The sequence below is a fragment of the Magnolia sinica genome, chromosome 1, assembly GCF_029962835.1.
Source record: "Magnolia sinica isolate HGM2019 chromosome 1, MsV1, whole genome shotgun sequence".
Taxonomy (NCBI): Eukaryota; Viridiplantae; Streptophyta; class Magnoliopsida; order Magnoliales; family Magnoliaceae; genus Magnolia; species Magnolia sinica.
In genome coordinates this window covers 66414608-66428575 of record NC_080573.1, presented here as the reverse complement: position 1 = coordinate 66428575, position 13968 = coordinate 66414608, and the positions used below count along the sequence as shown (strand labels likewise).

At 44.4% G+C, this 13968-nt stretch overlaps 1 protein-coding gene across 1 annotated transcript; it reads left to right on the top strand.

Moving 5' to 3' along the window:
* Positions 1-11507: 11507 nt before the first annotated feature.
* Positions 11508-13415, top strand: LOC131250744 (glutathione S-transferase F9-like). Its single transcript, XM_058251030.1, has 3 exons — positions 11508-11688; positions 12033-12081; positions 12743-13415. Exons 1-3 carry the CDS (start codon positions 11542-11544, stop codon positions 13180-13182), a joined length of 636 nt encoding a protein of 211 aa, XP_058107013.1. The 5' UTR covers positions 11508-11541; the 3' UTR covers positions 13183-13415.
* The last annotated feature ends 553 nt before the right edge of the window (positions 13416-13968 follow it).

Genomic DNA, 13968 nt, shown 5'->3' with positions numbered 1-13968 from the left:
AAGAACGGTACACTAGAAAGGTTACAAGCCCTGGAAGAATCAGAATCAGTAGAGTCCGCGGTGAGCGGAATCCTAATAGTGCAGAAATTCCTTGAGGTATTTCAAGAGATACCAGGACTACCCCCAAGGTGAGTAGTAGATTTTTACATCAACCTCAAACCAGGAACTGCCCCCATATCATTACCCCCGTTTTGAATGGCCCCTTGTGAATTGGAAGAGCTTAAGAAGCAGATAGAAGAGTTGCTGACCCAAGGTTTTATTCGCCCCAGCATCTCTCCTTGGAGAGCACCAGTCCTCTTCGTGAAAAAGAAGGATGGATCGATGCGCCTCTTCACAGATTACTAGCGGTTGAATGAAGTGACGATAAAGAAAAATACTCTCTCCCACATATCGACGACCTGTTCGATCAGCTCAAGGGCACCCGATATTTCTCGAAGATTGATTTGCGATCAGGATATCACCAGTTAAGAATCAAGGATGAGGATAGCCCTAAAACCGCATTCAGGACTCGTTATGGGCACTACGAGTTTATAGTAATGTCCTTTAAACTTACAAATGCTCCGGCGGTATACATGGACCTCATGAACCGAGTCTTCATGCCATACCTAGACCGGTTTGTGATCATGTTCATCGACGACATCTTGGTTTACTCTAAAATCTAGGAGGAACACGAGCAACACTTGCGCACCGTCCTGAATACGCTGAAGGAAAATTAGCTGTATGCTAAGCTATCAAAATGCGAGTTTTGGAAAAGGGAAGTGAAATTCCTAGGGCACGTAGTGAAGGAAGAAGGCATCGCAGTCGATCCCACTAAAGTCGAAGCAGTATCCAAATGGGACCAGCCCACCACAATGACCGAAGTTCAAAGCTTTTTGGGCATGACAGGGTATTATAGGCATTTTATCAAGGAATTCTCCTAAATCGCGCGACCACTCACTTAACTAACAAAGAAGAACGCCCGATTCACATGGGACGAGAACATGGAGGTAGCCTTCTAGGAGCTGAAAATGAGGCTGATATCTACACCAATACTCAAGAAGGAGAAAAGTTTATGGTGTATAGTGATGCCTAGAAGATGGGCCTTGGCTGTGTTCTGATGTAGAATGACAAAGTGATCACTTATGCTTCCCGTCAACTGAAGAAGCACGAAGAAAACTACTTGACTCATGACCTGGAGTTGGCAGCAGTGGTCTTTGTCATAAAAATATGGAGGCACTACCTATACGGTGAGGATTTTCAGCTATTCTGTGATCAGAAGAGCCTGAGATACATATTTACATAGAAAGATTTGAATATGCGTCAGCGTCGGTGGATGGAGGCACTTAAGGAGTTCCATTTTGATATCTCGTACCACCCTGGTAAAGCAAACTCCGTAGCTGATGCGCTGAGTTGGAAGAAGAAGCATGAGCTGGTGGCCACTCTGATGATCAAGGAGTGGGAGATGATGGAGTTCGTGCAGGACTTCGACATCCAGCTTACCCTCAATGAACCCGATGCGTATGTAGCCCTGTTAACTGCAGAGCCGACCCTGGTCTGACATGTGATCTTCGCTCAGGACCAAGATGTGTGGCTTGTCAAGATGAAAGAAAGATGCAAGAGCGAGGAGATACCAAGCTGGAGGGTTGGTAACGATGGCGACCTTCGGTATCAAGGGCGGATATGCGTACCCAATGATGCAGAATTAAGAAAAGATGTAATGAAAGAAGCACACCACTCCAGAATGGCCATATATCCGGGGAGTACGAAGATGTACAACAACATAAAGAGGCAATACTGGTGGAGTAATATGAAAAGAGACATAACCAGTTTCGTGGCGTGGTGCATGGTATGCCAGAATATAAAGGCCGAACACCGCAAGCCTATAGACCTTCTTCAGCCCCTACCAGTAGTAGAGTGGAAGTGGGACTGCATCTCTATGGACTTCATTGTTGGGCTTCCAAAGACTCAGAGAAAACATGACTCAATCTGGGTCATTGTGGATAGGCTGAAAAAGTGTGCTCGATTCCTGCCTATTCGGACGACAGATTCAACTGACAATCTGACAAGACTCTATGTCCGTGAAGTCGTCCGGTCATATGGAGTTCCTCGGGAGATCATATCAGATCGTGACTACCGCTTTACATCCACCTTTTAGAGAAGGTTGCAGAGGAACTCGGCACGGAACTCAAGTTCAACACGACATTTCACCCCCAAATAGATGGACAAACAGAGAGAGTAAATCAGGTCTTGGAGGACATGTTGAGAGCTTGTGCCCTCGACTTTAAGGGAAACTGGGACGACCACTTGGCCCTCGCTAAGTTTGCTTATAATAACAGTTTCTAGTCTATCATAGGCATGACACCATACGAAGCTCTACATGGTCGCCCCTGCCGAGCCCCACAATGTTGGGTTGAAGTAGGAGAGCAAAGTTTGTTAGGACCTGAGCTCGTCTAAGCTACTTCCCAAGTAATCGATGTCATTTGAAAGCGTTTGCGTACCGCTCAGAGTAGATAGAAAAGTTATGCGGACAATTGACGACACGATCTGGAGTTTGCAATTGGCGATCACGTATTTTTAAAGGTCTCTCCTATGAAGGGTCTGATGAGGTTCGAACAAAAAGGGAAGCTTGCACCTCGTTTCATCGGACCTTTCGAGATCTTGGATCGAGTGGAAGCCGTGGCATATCGCCTTGCGCTACCAACCACACTGACTGAGATCCACAACGTCTTCCACATGTCTATGTTAAAGAAGTACACACCAGACGAGTCACACATTGTTAACTGGGAGCAAATTGAACTTGCCGATGATACTTCTTATACTGAGGAACCCATCCACATCCTTAACCATAAAGAGCAGGTCCTACAGACAAAGACGATACCATTAGTCAAGGTTCTCTGGTCACACCATAGAGAAGAAGAGGCGACGTGGGAGCAAGAAGCTGAAGTTAGGGAAAAGTATCCCCACCTATTCAGTGACACACTACAGGTAATTTCGAGGACGAATTTTTTTTAGGGGGGGTGGACTGTAACACCGTGTATCTTTAATACTCGGGTGTTACCCCTGATGAACCCGGTTATAGGGATTAAAGACGATTAAACTTAAAACGTAGGTTGGAGCTCCCGTTCGGCGAGAAAAGCCAGCCACCATGATCCAAATGAGCCAAGTCGAACACAACACCAACCCGGAAGGTACAACTCAGAAAATCCTTTAATTAAAGCAAAGTTATGGATAAAATTTCAAAGACACAAGACACCATACACCTTGACATGATAAAATGGCCAACTAGGCACTTAGAACCCCTCAAATATCTATTACACCATTGAGGCAAAACCTTGTGCCCATCTGACCACTAGAACCCGTCGTATGGGTAAAAGTAAGGCCCAGAATGTAATAATATGGCCCACCTGGGCCTCGGCTCTGCCTCAAACCTGGCTAGGACCTTTAAGACTGGACACCAAGACAATTAATCAGAGCATATCAGACACCGGAGCTGTGATGTGCCCCAAAGCCAGGTGCCTGTACACCCCAAGCTCTAATGCACGATGTGTATTGGACAACTCCCTGTGGTCAAACAGCAGTTGACCGAACCCAAAACACCAAATCCCTCAATATCATTCCTGCCAACTCCTGTTTAAAAATGTTAGACTTTGAGCCTCTAAGTGGCCCACCCTAGCCTCTTTCTAGACAATCCAAACCATCCATTTTCACTCACATGGGTCCCCTAATCAAAACCGTATAAGGGTTTTAACCCGCTCATAAGAACAAGTGAGATGAGGATGGACCATCCATTCCCTCATCATGAGGCTAGGCAGAAACGTCTGAGGTTTCTCCTTTTTAGGTTAGGGAGGGCAGCGATGCAGCCGCTGTCTCCCGAGGCCGCATTAACACCTACCATCAACCTCCTCTCTCTCTGCCTATATAAGGTGAGGCCAGCTCTCACGGACTCCACACATAAGAGAGAGAAGCCTGAGAGAGGAAGAAAACAGAGGGCGTTCTTGGTGAGCTTGAAGCACACTGCCCCAACTCAATCCGTGAAAACTGGACCGAGCTGAGTCAATGTGGGGCCATAGCAGCACCGCTTGAGTGACAGAGAGAAAGAAAAGAGAGAAAAGAGAGAAGGAGGAGGAGCAGTGGGTGTGTTCGAGTCAGCCCAAGTTCGGACCCAACTTAGGAAGGTAGAGCCCTTCCCTCCATTTTTGTTGAGAAGAAAACTCTAGAAAACCTACACTAAGCACCATTACACCTCACATTGGCTAAGAAACACTCGCAGCAGGGATTGTGTATATGGCCAAGGACAGGCTCTGTTTTGAAGATAAGTACAACCTGTGTTCAAGTGCTATTTTAAGGACGAGCGTGGCCTAAGTTTCAGGGCCTACTTAAAGCCAAATAACATCATGCAAATAACCACGGCTAGGGGCCAGAACCCCGCCCAGAACCATCCCACAAACAGCCTTGCTTGAGTGGCAACATGCGGACTAATAGTAGTCTAGAAATTCGAGTGGAAATACCTCGTTTCTGGCCATCTTCTTGGCTAAAAGAAATGGCAGCCAACGTGCCTTGTTGAACATTAAGATAGGTTGAAAATGGCCTGGTTGGATACTGTGCTTGAGCCAAGATCGGGACCGAAAATGGCCTCTGAAAATGGTCTGCAACGGTGGTTGTTTCCACGTTGCCAGGGAGTAGGGCGCTGAGCACGTTGCAATGAAGGAGGATTACTGATGGGCTTCACCAAACTGCAGATGGGCCTCGCACAAATGTAGGTGGGCCTCACCCAAAAATAGATGGCTGACCCTAAGTTTTGGGCCCTACACGAGTGCAGGTGGACCTCACTACACATGGTCAGTGGGCCACGTGTGTGGACCCCACCTTGATGACGTGAAACATCCAGGCCGTCCATCAGAGGACGTCAGGCCTAGAGGTTTTTGTAAGCAAATATATATATATATATATATATATATATATATATATATGCATGTACATATAACACGTACATGTGAGTTTTTAAATAATATTATATTATATGGATGCACCCTGATAACCTCTATGGGCCACACATATGGACTCCACCCTGATATTCGAGGTTCATCCAAACTATCCATCTGTGTAGTAGATCCCACCGCATGATGTGTTGTATATCCGCACCATCCATAGGATCTCATTGTGATTTATCTATTAATCAAGCCGTGGAAATACCTGACAAACGTAAATTGTAATTCTTAAGAGGTTCCCTGAGTGACCCCGGGCCGCCAGAAGACTCGAACCGAGTTCATGAACACTACCATACAGGTGATGACTTTCGTCTTGAGCTTTCCATTTCAAAATTAGCTAAACCTAGTTTATACTAGATCACCATTATTATGATACTTGCTTTCACTAAATAGGCTCACATGCTAGTTAATCCTTGACCACTATTCACATGACTTGGTAATATAATCCTTATTAGTTATTAACCCATGATGCTTCCTTACATGGCTTATTTGAAGTCATATATTGTCACATGATAACATGATTTGTCTCTGCACATAACCTTTTGATGCTACACATGGAGGATTCCATCATCATATGCAAGTCACACTTGGGATGTAATTACACAAAATGTGTGGGAAATAGGGACCTTGAACTGGTGTCATTTTGATCAAGGTATCCTATTAAAACATCCCAAGGTGGAGGATCTCATGAGCCGGGGATGGTAGTAATGTGACATTATGCTCGAGCTGTCGACCTACGCAGGGTGACAAGCCCCCCCGTAGTGACCATTAAGTTACTTAATTTAGCTTATTGTAACTGGATTAATAACAGCTGGCTAATCATGCATTCATATCATATTGGCGACAACGGATGGCTATTCTGGATGCTATAGCATGTGCCCTAGGATTGTTGGGGTATTGTTTCGCTAGCTCCCAGACCATCGACTATCGACCCCTGTTCGACTGGTGATCATTTCCAGGTCAATGATTGCATGGGTGATGAGCCCAAGTCTGGCTAGATGTGCATCCCCAGGTCGATGTGCATTCATGCATCCATGCATCTAATAAGACTGCATATTGCCTGTTTTGGATTACTACTTGGTTTCCTTTGAACTATGTTCGCTAAGGCGGCGATGTGTAATCTTAAGGAGAATTCACACTGAGCTGGCCACTCATCCATCAACTATCCAACCGTACAGAACATGCAGGGACATATGTAGAGGGCGTCGATGTCGGCCTTGATGATACCACCATGAAGCAAAAGGAGGAGTATTATGAGGACGAGCCGCATCAGGAAGTAGCAGCATATTTTAGAGTTAATCAGTAGTTCGATGCTTTAATTTCAATGGTTTGGTATTTTGGAAACTTATGGGAATTTTGTAACTAAGACCCCCAGCTGGGCGGGTCAAATATTTAGGTTCACATGATTATATATGTTTCTTCTTACTATCACACTTTAAGTTTACATTTCGCTGGTTCTCTGATTTATAAACTCTCAGATTTTTGAAAACAATCTTGTACTCGGGTTCTAAAAATTGGGGCGTTACATTTTAACCCTAGAATTGAAGAAACGGGCAACCTACTGTTGTCGAATTATTACTTTGACCTGCACTTGCTCCCTTCTTTCATCGATGAGGTCGAGATCCAGTGACATTGGTTCAGTGTTCTACTTTCGTCATAAGACTGGGTTCGAGTTGTCGAGAGTCCGATCTCAACTGGGATAACAACTTTTATGCCAAAAGCCAAGAAAAAAGGGGTTTCCCCTGTGGCTGTCTGGGCAGTAGTTCGGTTTGTCCAGAGGACATGAGGAAGCTCTTCGGTCCACGACTCTTTGATTTTTTCAAGCTTTGTCCAGAGATAATGTTTGATGATCTTGTTGACTGCCTCAATCTGTCCATTGGCCTGCGGGTGTTGAGGTGAGAAGTAGACGTTTTGGATTCCGAGGTTCTTACACATGGTTCGGATTTATTTATTATCGAATGTCTAAAATGACCGTAGAGGGCATCCCGTACCTATATATGATGTTCTGTCCAACGAAGTTCGTGATCTTCTACTCGGTGATCTTGACTAGGGACTCGGCCTTGGCCCATTTAGTAAAATAGTCAACCGCAACAATTGTGAAATTAGTCTGCCCTTTGCTGGTTGGTAGGGGGCTGATGATGTCGATCCCCTATTGGGTGAATGGGCATGGTCCACTCATATGAGTCAGTTGCATGGGGGCCTACCGAGGTATTGCTACAAACCGTTGACATTTGTCACATTTTCGAACATGCTGTCGAGCATCCACTTGAATGGTCGGCTAAAAGTATCCCTATCAGATGACCTTGTGGGTGAGGGCTCAACCACCGGAGTGATTTCCACAAATGCCTTCATGGATCTCTTTTATAACGTACTCAGCTTCCTTAGGTTGGAGGCACTTGAGATAGGAGAGAAAGAATCCCTTTTTGTACAAGATATCCCCGACCATGGTGTAACGAGTGGCTCTAGTTCGAAGCCTGCATGTCTCTTGTCGATCCTCGGGTAACTTTCCCTCCTTGAGGTAATCAGTTATTGGATCCATCCAGGTCGATTTTGAGTTTATTAGGAGGACCGTAACTAAGATGGTCTCGTTGACACTTGGTTCAGTAAAGAACTTGATCGAGATAGATCTTAGAATATCATCCACATCTCTAGTGGCCAATTTTTCCAACATGTCTACTTTAAAGTTTTTCGATCTAGAGATTAGTGTGAAGCTGCACTTCAGGAACTTGTTGATCAGCTCTCTGGCTTTTTGCAGGTAGGCCTTCATTCGTTCCTTTTTGGCCTGGTTCTCATTTTCTATTTCGTTGACGATGAGCTGTGAGTTGCTGTGAACTTTCACATGTAGAGGTCCCATAACAGCTGCTAACCTGAGCCTGGATAATAGCGCTTCATACTCTGCTACATTGTTTGATGCCTGAAATCCAAATCTCAAGGCATATTGTACACATGTTTGATATGGGGCTTCTAGGACTATACCGACCCCACAGCCTTTAGAATTGTATGGGCCATTGACGTAAAGCGTCCACGCCGATTGGTATGGGTCAACTAATTGATGATCAGTCTGGGTGGGCCTCATGTCGGGACTAGACTCGAGCTCAGCATGACCTAGCTCGAGAGGAATCAGCTCGGGTGAAACCATCTCGGATGGAGCCAACTCAGAATAACACAGATCGGAAGGAGCCAGCTCGCAATGAAATCAACCACCTCTTGTCCTTTGATTGTCATTTGGGGTTGATATTTAATGTCGAACTTGCTAAGCTCGATTGCCCACTTTATTAGTCTCCCTGACACCTTAGGCTTCTATAGCACTTGGCGGAGAGGTTGATTGGTTGGAACAATGATGGTATGGGCTTGGAAGTAAGACTGTAAGTGCCGAGATGAAATGACATGAGCCAACTCTAGCTTTTCTATGTCCGGGTACCTGGTCTCGGCAGAGACTAGGGCCTTGCTGACATAGTACACTGGGAGTTGTTTCCCTTCATATTCCCTGATTAGAGCCGAGTTGATTGCCGCTGCCAAAACTGTCAAGTATAACAGTAATGGTTCTCCTTGTTCTGGTTTCGAGAGCAATGGTGGTGACCCCAGGTATTTCTTGAGTTGCTAAAAGGCAAGCTCGCACTCCTTTGTCCATTATGTCTTCTGCTTCCCTATCAATTACTTGAAGAAGGGGAGACATTTGTGTGTAGCTTGAGATACGAAATGGTTTAGTGCGGCTACTCTTCTTGTGTGGCATTGGACTTTTTTTGTCGTCCTAGGCGAGCTAATGTTGAACAGGGCTTAGATTTTATCGGGGTTCGCTTCGATTCCCTTTTGGCTGACCAAGAATCTGAGGAACTTACTAGAGTTGATGCTGAAGGCGTGCTTACTCGGATTTAATTTCATTTGGTATTCCCAAAGGATTAGGAACATCTCTTCAAGGTTAGATACATGTTCTGTAGCTTTAATGTTATTGACGAGCATGTTGTCAACGTAAACTTTCATTAAGCATCCGATCTGGCGGGTGAACATTTTTTTGACGAGCCTTTGGTACGTGTCTCAGGTGTTCTTCAATTCTAAAGACATTACCTTGTAGCAGTAAAGCCCTTTTGTTGGTAACAAAGGTCGTCTTCTGCTTATCGTATGGGTGCATTACAATTTGGTTATAACTTGAATAGGCATCCATGAAGCTCGACAGTTGTATTATCAATGAGCTGGTTGATCCTGGGTAAAGGAAAGCTATCTTTAGGGCAGGCTTTGTTCAGGTCGGTGTAATCAACACAGACCCGCCATTTCCCATTGGACTTTTTAACCAAAACTATGTTGGCTATCCAGTCTGTATAGTAAATCAATTCAATGAAGTCGGCCATGAGAAGTTTCTCGACTTCTTCCCTGATTATGGCATACCGTTCAGGTTCGAACGCTCTTCGGTTCTGTCAAATTGGTCGATGGTCGAGGTCAACATTTAACCTTTGGACCATGACCTTTGGGTTGATGTCGGGCGTATCCTAGTGGGACCATGCAAAAAAAGTCGATGTATCGGCTGAGGAGGTCCATGATTTCATCTCGTAATGGCGGTGTTAGAGAAGACCCGATCTGCACTATTCGGGTTGGATCTGGGTCATTGAGTGGGAGGTATACAAGGTCATCCATAGGACATCCTCTCTCGGTTGAGTCTTCTCGGGGATTAAGGGAGGTGATCATCATCGTTTGCTACTGGGTTCGTAATGATATATAGTAGCATTGCCGAGCTGTCTGTTGGTCTCCCCTTAACCAGTCCAGCACAGTGCTCGGTGGGGAACTTCATCGTAAGGCAGTACATCAACACAACAACCCACAGAGCGTTGAGCGAAGGTCGCCCAAGAATGGCATTGTAGACAGACGAGCAGTCTACCACTAGAAAATCGATCATGGTCGTTATCTGGTTCTGCCCGTCCCCAGCTATGACTGGGAGCGAGATCAATCCTTCCGGTGTGGCCTTGTATCCTGCGAACCCGAGCAGAAGAGTTTTAAAAGCCCAGAGTCGAGGTCGTCCTACTCCCATCTTGTCAAACGCTTCAATGAAGAAGATATCAGTTGAGCTCCTGGTATCCACCAAAAGTTGAAACACTTTTTGATTAGGTATAGTCATAGTGACTACAAGCGCATCATCGTGGGGAAGATAGACTCCTCGGGTGTCCTCTTCATTGAAGGTTAGATCGCAAGATGTTACATTATGCTCTTTCGGGGGTTTGTTGGTGACGAGGACTTAATGCTCGGAGCTGGAGTGGCTAATATTTCTGGCGTGGGCTATTTGAGCTCGGTTCGAGTCACCTCCTCCAACTGTCCCACCGAAGATGGTGCTGATTTCTCCAGTTGGTTCGTTGTTGATGTCTTGCTCGCTCTTCGAATAAGCTCGTTCTTCTCTCATGTTGACATATTCTCGGAGGTGTCCCTTGCGGATGAGTTCTTCAATTTCTTCCTTAAGGTCGAAATAGTCGCTAGTTGTATGGTCGTGTCTTGATGGAAATGACAGTATTTCCATTTGTCTCACCCGTCACCGTCGGATTTCATCTTACTCGACCACTTGAGGATCCGTTTATCCCAGACCTCCATGAGGACTTGCTCAGGTGTCCCGTTGAGAGGAGTGTACGAGCTGAATATACTGTCGGGCCTCTGGTTGGGGCGCTGATTCCTTTGCGGCACCTCTTCTTTTCTCTTCTTGCTTTCGTTGGTCGAATTGAGTTCTTCTTTGAGCCGTTTTTCCTTGGCCAACTCCCTTTGTTCCGATTGGCCCTCCAGATGGCAGCTACTTCCTTGACAGGAGTACTCTTCGGCTTCATGAGGAGGCCGGTACATTTTCCCGTAACTAGTATATACACGTACATCGAGTAAGGTTCAGAACTTGGCGACGTTAATCCACCAACGAGACCACTGGTGTGTGGCACGCCATGCTTCCGGGTCTGTCCGGGGTCAAAGTCAAGTCGCCGATTCTCCCTCCCACGTGATCCTTGCCCCTCAGCCCACGAGAGGCGTCCAACCGGTTAATCACCGGCTACCCTTTCTCTCGATCTCGAGAGAGAGAGAGACGTGTGTATTTTGCATCGACCTGTTACTCAGTGGAACATGTGGGAAAGATCTGTGCTTAAAGCACACTTGCTAGAGATCTGCGCCACTCATCAAGCCTAAAACCTATAAAATAATGTGATGAGGCCCATCTGAGTTTTGGAATGGAATAACTTTTTGGTTTCTGATCAATCAGGTCGGATGCATCTTGTGAATGGATTGGATGGTACATAAAAACCATGGTGATCCCCATTCAAAATTTACAAGATTTCAATGGTGGACAACTACATCCCAACTGTTTTCTGTGGTTTGATCCACCTGTGTCTTGGATCCAGCTGTTATTTTATTTTATTTTTTCGTTCAATGTAGGCAAAAACTGAATGGGCTGCCGCAAAACGCGTTGTAGCATAGCATTAAGCTCGAGTAACAACAGTAGCAGACGATCCGGCTCATACCTACAACCGGATGCCACGGTCACCCCTACCGACCTCACGCTTATAAGAGGAACGCAGGGCACTCCGTGTAAGCAGAGCTTGAAACGAGAGAGAGAGAGATGGTAGTAAAGGTGTATGGCCCGGCTTATGCTTCGGCGACGAGGAGAGTGTTTGCAGCTCTGATTGAGAAAGGGATTGAATTCGAGATCGTCCCCGTTGATTTGCTCAAAGGAGAACACAAAAACCCAGATTTCCTCAAATTACAAGTACTTCATATTTATTTACTTTTCTTTTTCTTTTCTTTTTCTCTGTGAATTGGTGTGTGTTTGAAGGAAGCGGATTGCCTGCGACCCCGATCGCATTAAGCTACAGTGGTTGGATGCTACATGGGCCCACTGTCATGTGTGTGAGAAATCAACCCCATCCATCTAGTAGGGATTGAAGGCGTGCCGTGGAGATTGGGCCACAGAAATTTTGGATTATGCTAATATTTTTATTTTTTAAGATCGGGGCAGGCAATCCGCTTCAGCGTATGAATTACCCTGAGCGTTATTAAACAAGTCACACTGTAAAATAGGTTATCTTACAAAGCATCATTAATTATCTGCAGCCGTTCGGTGTGGTTCCCGTTATACAAGACGGAGATTTTACTCTCTACGGTAAGAACAATTGCATTAACCAATTACATTTCCTCTACTTCAAATAATTCCCCTTTTCAATTCTAAACTATTTCTTAGCATATTTTTTAGGATAAGGTTGACCGGACACATGCCAAGTTTCACTTTCCTGCATATCAAGGTTATTTCGTCTGGTGGGGCCACAATAATTTCTCTGCCCCAAATATCAATCTAGTGAACCCATTAAGGGTGGGGCATTAGCCACTAGATATGGGGGAGTATCGGCCATCTGTTCTCCATTTCGTCCCAATCAGATGGTTTAGGATTTCTCGATCGTTGTAATCTTATTGATGTGCTCCATTCCGAACGTGTCCTACAAATTTAGATGGTTCAAATATTATATTTGTCCTTAAAAAAATAGATGGTTCAAATTTTTAAGTACCTATGGGTTTCGGACTGTCTTTCAAACCTTTCCTTCATAGTTAGCAATATGCATGGTGAAGATCCAACTTGAATTCCTATAGTATTATTGCTCTTTCAAATGCAATGTTGTATGCTACGATTGGGATTTTCCTCCTTTAAATTTAAGAAAGATTCCCAACTAAATTTAATATTTCTGTACAACGTTGTATCTATGATCATTTTTCAATAGCTAATTTCCACTGATCTTCATGAACCTTCTAAATCAATCTCTGGTCTACAGAATCACGGGCAATCATCCGCTACTATGCAGAGAAATATGCAGCGCAGGGGACTGATCTACTAGGGAAGACTGTAGAGGAAAGGGCTGTTGTAGAACAATGGTTGGAAGTAGAAGGGCAGAACTACTACCCACCCATTTACACTCTAGTACTACAGATCTTATATTTCCCCAAGATGGGTATTCCTATAGATGAGAAGGTCATTCAAGAGAATGAGGAGAAGCTAGGAAAGGTGTTGGATATCTACGAGGAGAGGCTGTCAAAGAGAAACTACTTGGCTGGAGATTTCTATAGCCTTGCTGATCTGACCCACCTTCCTTTTACACACTATCTTGTGAATGATATTGGAAAGGATTATATGATACGCGACAGGAAACATGTGAATGCATGGTGGGAAGATATCTCCAACCGGTCAGCATGGAAGAAGGTCCTGCAACTGTAGGGATTTGTTATCTTTTCCTGCCCTCATGGGTATAGAGGACTGTTGCTTTTTCTTTATTTCGTCTCTCGTTTCATGTCCTGTAGTCTTTGAGGATGATTTTAGGGGTTGTTTCAGATTGCCGTGAAATCTTCTTATAATGATTTTGAAGAATGATGAGTAACTAATGGGCATCATTGTATTATCTAATGAGGAATTAGCATTGTGCAATTGAATTCAAAGGGTGACTTTGTGATGCAAGGATGGATGTGTTGAGGTCGAGCACCATCTTCCTCAGGGGGGGTAACTACTACAAATCCATGGAGCTTCAACTCCTCACATAGATACCTTGAATCCACAAGGAAAATAGGAAAATAAAAATAATTTCCTAAAAATTCAAAAATAAATTCATTGATCATGAAAAACGAGTTTACAACCTCTTAAATAGTGATATGAACCCTTGTGAGAAGTTTCATAATCAAACTACAACTAAAAATCCCTAAAATCATGACTTACTATAAATAATAAACTCACTATTTATAGAAGGTCATGATTTCTACTAGACTTCATGGTTTTCGGCCAAAAATAGTAAGTGTCCTATTTGGCTTAATCATGTTATTCTCCTAATTTTTTTAAAGTACTTTTCATGTTGGACACAAATCCTAAAACTCAATGGATCAAAAGTTATGATCTAACTAAAACTTACTATAAATAGTAAAAACAAAATTAAAAAGGATTTTCGACCATCGATCTGATGGAATCTCGCAAATTCGGCGTGGGTAACCCGACGTAGCAGGGTTGGTTGGCTAA